The sequence below is a fragment of the Arachis ipaensis genome, chromosome B09, assembly GCF_000816755.2.
Source record: "Arachis ipaensis cultivar K30076 chromosome B09, Araip1.1, whole genome shotgun sequence".
Lineage (NCBI taxonomy): Eukaryota > Viridiplantae > Streptophyta > Magnoliopsida > Fabales > Fabaceae > Arachis > Arachis ipaensis.
Window position 1 is genome coordinate 12,041,408 of NC_029793.2, and position 5,661 is coordinate 12,047,068.

At 35.1% G+C, this 5,661-nt stretch overlaps 1 protein-coding gene across 1 annotated transcript in view; it reads right to left on the bottom strand.

The window, feature by feature from the left end:
- LOC107617489 (UMP-CMP kinase 3) overlaps positions 1-5,655 on the bottom strand; it is a gene marked incomplete in the record, with an annotated part of 8,513 nt that extends 2,858 nt beyond the window's left edge. The window contains 7 exon segments of the mRNA XM_016319257.2: positions 1-21; positions 108-188; positions 283-439; positions 1,096-1,213; positions 4,032-4,086; positions 4,426-4,480; positions 5,472-5,655. Coding sequence (XP_016174743.1) covers positions 1-21; positions 108-188; positions 283-439; positions 1,096-1,213; positions 4,032-4,086; positions 4,426-4,455 — 462 coding nt within the window.

The window sequence follows — 5,661 nt, forward strand, 5'->3', positions numbered from 1 at the left end:
AATATTGTCATCTTCTCTCCCCTTTATTATCAAAAAAGAGCATTTGCTATTTATTTAGTACTGAACTATAACAAATTATATAAAGGGAAGGGAAAAAGAGCCCAAACCTGGTTCCTATTTAAAAGTCGCCTCTCCATTTCCTCCTCTGGACAATCAAAAAACAGGACAAAAGATGGTTCCATTCCTGTCTGCAGACCATAGTTTATTGTCAAAATACAAGATTGCACAACCATACTGGAAACAATCACAAATGAAAAGATATTTAATAGAATTAACAATTACCACTTTCTCAAATGCTGCTCGGTTTTCCTCATTACGAGGAAAACCATCAATAAGAAATTTGTCCTTGCCACTTTCCTCCATTGCTCGTTGCAGAAGCTTAATTGTAACCTCCGATGGAACAATTTTTCCTTCTTTAATCATATTTTGAATCATTGTACTGTCAATTGTCAAACATCAGAAGATAAATGCAAAAATGATAAGAGATATATATAGGCAACACAAACTCAACAAAAAGAGATGGCATTAGCATCAGAACTGTTAGTTGAATTTTAAGATACCATTTCACTATAATTTCTCATTCTACACGTTCTGTTCCAATTCTAGCAAGATTTATTCAAATGCACAAAATCATAAAATAATACGTGTATCCCAGGACTAGTAGCGCAATGCACTCACTTCCCGACACGATGAGGTCTTGATAGTGTAGATATACAACCTTAACCCCAAAAGCAGACAAATTATCATTGTGCCAAGGCTCAACCTATTGATCTGATCACTTATTCTTGTAAAGAGACAAGAAGATTAAGTTCAAAACAACGTAACTATTAACCTAACGCTAATTCACTATCATAAAATAATACGTGTATCCCAGGACTAGTAGCGCAATGCACTCACTTCCCGACAATGAGGTCTTGATAGTGCAGATATACAACCTTAACCCCAAAAGCAGACAAATTATCATTGTGCCAAGGCTCAACCTATTGATCTAACCACTTATTCTTGTAAAGAGACAAGAAGATTAAGTTCAAAACAACGTAACTATTAACCTAACGCTAATTCACTATCATATCAAATGGAGCGAAGGAACTATACCCATTTTCAGAACCAGATTTTATTTCTGCTCGTAGAAGATCACCAGCACTTAGGTGAGTATACCCATAGTGCTCCACAATGTTAGCACATTGGGTGCCCTTTCCACTTCCTGGCCCACCTGTAAAATCAACTTAGAAGTCAGAAAATGTCAATTATAAATGAGCATGAGGTCATGAACCGGTGATAAGTAACTCTCTATATATGGTTATTGATAAATAGAAACAGTTGGGACTTGGTAACTTGTAGAAAAATAATACTTATTACAACTTGCTCAATCGCATGGGAAGCAATGTCAAACTAAGATCCAAGGCTGTAATTTTTTTTTCCCTTCCTAAATTCTATTGTCTTAGTTACAAAGCCGCTTTTCATAAACAAAACAAAGCAACAATAAAAGCAGTTTTTCAAGGGATCACTCTAGCTGAAGTTCATAACAACCACAGATAATAAATGTGTGATTTGAAGTAACAGAGAAAGGCCATTGAAAGGTTTGGCAACAACAAACATGAAAGATTGGTATTGAAAAGACATTCCAAATCCCACAGTACAGCATTTTATGTAGGTTATAATAATTCGAATAAAGAATGTATAATCTTATTATCCATTAGAATCTTACTGATGTTAAGTTAAAACATAGCGAAGATCTGATACATATGATTACAAAGAGCCAGCATCATTAGATGACTAAAGATGTTGGTATGTTGGAAGTGACAAATAAATTAATAAGATTCATGAATCAAGGATGGTGCGGCTTAGAACATAAAGCAGAATATTCCTTGTGTCAGGTTAAGGATATTGGTTGTATATAATAGAGCGAGTTAGGGATAGCATCTAGAAGAGCCTAAAAGGTAGAGGCAGTTAGGAACAGTTAGCTAGAAGTAGTTACGGATCTACCAACTAGGATAACTCCCCTAACAAAACTCACAATTCTCTAACTGGTTTAGTGTGTGCAATTGCACCACTGCCTCTGTACTATTCCACCAATGCACCCTGTATAAGCACCGAATCATCATAATCATAATATCATAATATTCACACTCTCGAGAAAACTCTCCTTTCTCTCTATCTCACTCTCTTAGATTCTTTCCAATTACACATCATCCTGAATGAGACTATCGCGTGAATGCCAAACACAATATCTAGTCTGTCATTGAGCAATTTCCTTCCTAGCCTAATCCTTTTACCACGCATCTCACTGAATGAGATTGCTTGTATTTGTCGACTATCACTTGGACCTTTGTAATTGATTTTTTTTTTTATTTTTGCGGCATCAAAACTATTCTTACATCCCCCTTTCAAGCTCACTAGTCACTACCCACAAAAGCTTGAATCCTTTTTCCAAAAAAGCTATATCATATACATGGTTCGAGTATAGTGAAGTTTCTATCCAATGTTTGAAATTGCCTTTCCATTTTCTTCTTAGATTGGCTGCTATCCACCACTAGCACCTCTATTAATATCTAGTCTGTCATTGAGCAGTTTCCTTCCTAGCCTAATCCTTTTACCACGCATCTCGCTGAGTGAGATTGCTTGTATTTGTCGACTATCACTTGGACCTTGGTAATTGATTTTTTTTTTTATTTTTGTGGCATCAAAACTATTCTTACATCCCCCTTTCAAGCTCACTAGTCACTACCCACAAAAGCTTGAATCCTTTTTCCAAAAAAGCTATATCATATACATGGTTCGAGTATAGTAAAGTTTCTATCCAATGTTTGAAATTGCCTGTCCATTTTCTTCTTAGATTGGCTGCTATCCACCACTAGCACCTCTATTTGCTCCCATCAAAAATGCCTTTTTTCACGAAGACATGCAAAAGTAAGTCTGTATGGAACAATTGCCTAGATCTTCTGTTCAGGGAATATGGACTAGTTTGTAAGTTGTATAATTATGCGTTCTCAAACAATTACCTCACACTTAGTTCAAATGTTTTAGTATTAGTGTACAACATTTTCGCATGTCCATAGTGAACTTCATCACTATGTATAGTCGGGAAAGATTCCACCAGTATTGAAGGGTAGAGGCAGCAATACCTCTTCAACCAATTTCAGACTCAGGATCGTGTAAAAGCTTCAATACTTCCTAGATACTAGCAGATAGGATGTAAGCCCATTAATACACCAACATACTGCAAAGTCAAACTTCTAGACCAACATGACTAGTTGAACCTTTTAATAGCTAGAACAAACATTACTGTTGACATCCTAGTAACTAGAAGACCATTGATACACCTACATATTGTAAAGAAAAACTTCAAGAAAAATGATTTGGAAGCTGAATTTTTTAATAACTTGAACAAACATTAATTTTGCCATCCTAGTAATTAGATACATCAACAAAACTCTGGGGGAAAAAATTATTAAAAATATATGCTGAGGGTTAATTTGTAATCACAAACCTTCCCTCAACCTTAGAATTTGCGTGCACTTCTCTTTGGAGGTATATCATATCTCAGAAAATTATGAAGCATTCTGTGATTGTTTAATCAAGTGCTGAAGTTGAGTATTGAGCAATTGCATTGTAATGTGAAATGATGTTGCTAAAAGAATTGTCAAAAAAGATAGGCAATTAAAGTGACAACCTATGAAGCTTGTGTTCCATAATTGAACAGCCTTGTATATAGCTTCGAATCAAATATTCCATAAAAGAATAAAATATGCTAAAACCAATTGCCACTTTTGAGGAAAGTCTAGAGAAATTTCCACTGCACTTATGATCCCTTAGCGGTCATCCGATAAACCATGTTTGCAGCAAGTATGGTGTATATGACATCAATGCACCAACTTGAGAAGTAGTATTGGAATGTTTGAAATAACAATTATAATAATTAGGTTCATATAAGACATAACTAAGTGGCTTAAAAGAATAGCTCAAGCCAATTATTCTCGCATTGTAGGTAAAGAAACCCTTGACTTTCAATGCAATTAATGAGAGCTCACCTAACACAAAAACGATTGTAGGATTTCTTTTCTGTAGAATGCTTCCGCTTGCACCCTATAATCAAATGCAGGGGAGAAAAAGGAAAAAAATCAAAAATAAAAAAAAGAAAGGGATCAGAGATCAGTTATGTTTGGAATACAATAAAGTGACCTGATCTCAACAATGCAAAAGAAAGTGGTCCACAGCCCCACAAGACATAACAAAGGAATAGCTAACAGCAGTCTGCCTATGGAAACTATGTTTCGAAATTTAAACCTTAAAATTCTCTTGGTAATGTGTATTATAACATTTATAAACAGAACCCATCTAAGTACAGATCACATTATTGGAAGAAAAAAGATCCAAGTAGATAAATTCTAAAAGCAAGTTCAAAGGTAAAACAACTGAGAATACCTTGTTAGCAGCTTCAACAACAGTTCCCATAAGTACCTTACTAAAGTGTGTTTAACTGAAAAACAAAAACAAAAAAAAACCCACAAATTTAACGATGAGCCAAGTAGAATTTAAACTGCAGAAGTTATTTCACATGTTGATAGCCATATTTGGACAGACATATTATCTACTAAAGTATTTCAAAAGATAGTATAAGGAAGATGCCAAAAAGCAAAGCTTGTTCTACAATGACAAAAAGTAAATTTGATAAGGGAACAAAACTCACAATCAAACAGATTTAACATTTCTTTTGAAAAATATATAATCTCACTTGATCCATAAAAATTAATAAATATGAGTATAATTTCCAATGCTAAATCGAAGAACAGGAGACTTGATACTGGAAAAGAAAAATACTTGACTTTGTTGCAACTTGCTGGTATAAGATGGCATTAGCCTGATTAAAAAATCAATATCACACCCCTTCTATCATCCAACCACCACTTCATAAGATAATAGTAGTGTGTTAGCGACGCTACACTTCTTTTTGATCTTATAGATTCACAGGTTATCATTCTTATCACTACTATCTGTTCACCAAATTCTCAACTCATTCACAAAGATCATTGATTGTTCAACAGATCAAAACTTAGATCTAAAGAAAAGCGGCAAAATAACGCTCAGGTACTGAAACTCGGACAATTCAGATGAAATGTACCAACCAGGGACCATAAACTACTGAGAAAAGAAAACTACTACAAAAATGAACGCTAGATCACAAATCCTCTAATCAACTTCCGTTTCTACTATTGAAATCCAGCAAAATCTTCAACCGCAGCAAAAATAAAATGATAGATTTTGCATGCAATCTTAACAGAACAAAGCAATGTCCAACAAATCAAGAGAATCGAGAAACGAACAAAAAACAAGTGGAAAACACAGATCCAAAAGCAGTGCACTCGGATCTCGGCGAAATTCGAACAGCGAGTAACGGAATCAACAGAAAAACCACTAAACGAAGGTGAAATTAAACGTAAATTCAAACGTGATTCAGAGAGCAAACATACCTTAACGAGAGAAAGACGAAGAGTAAGGGGGACAAAAAGGGATCTATAGAGAGAGAGGGAAAAGGAGTCAGATGCGAAAATGCGCTGAGGAACGTGGATGGTTGATGCTTGAATTTATAGGAAGGACTCAACGAATGAGGTTGATGAAGGTCGTTTTAGTCGGTAGGGGCAAATTTGGAAAAGTACCGGT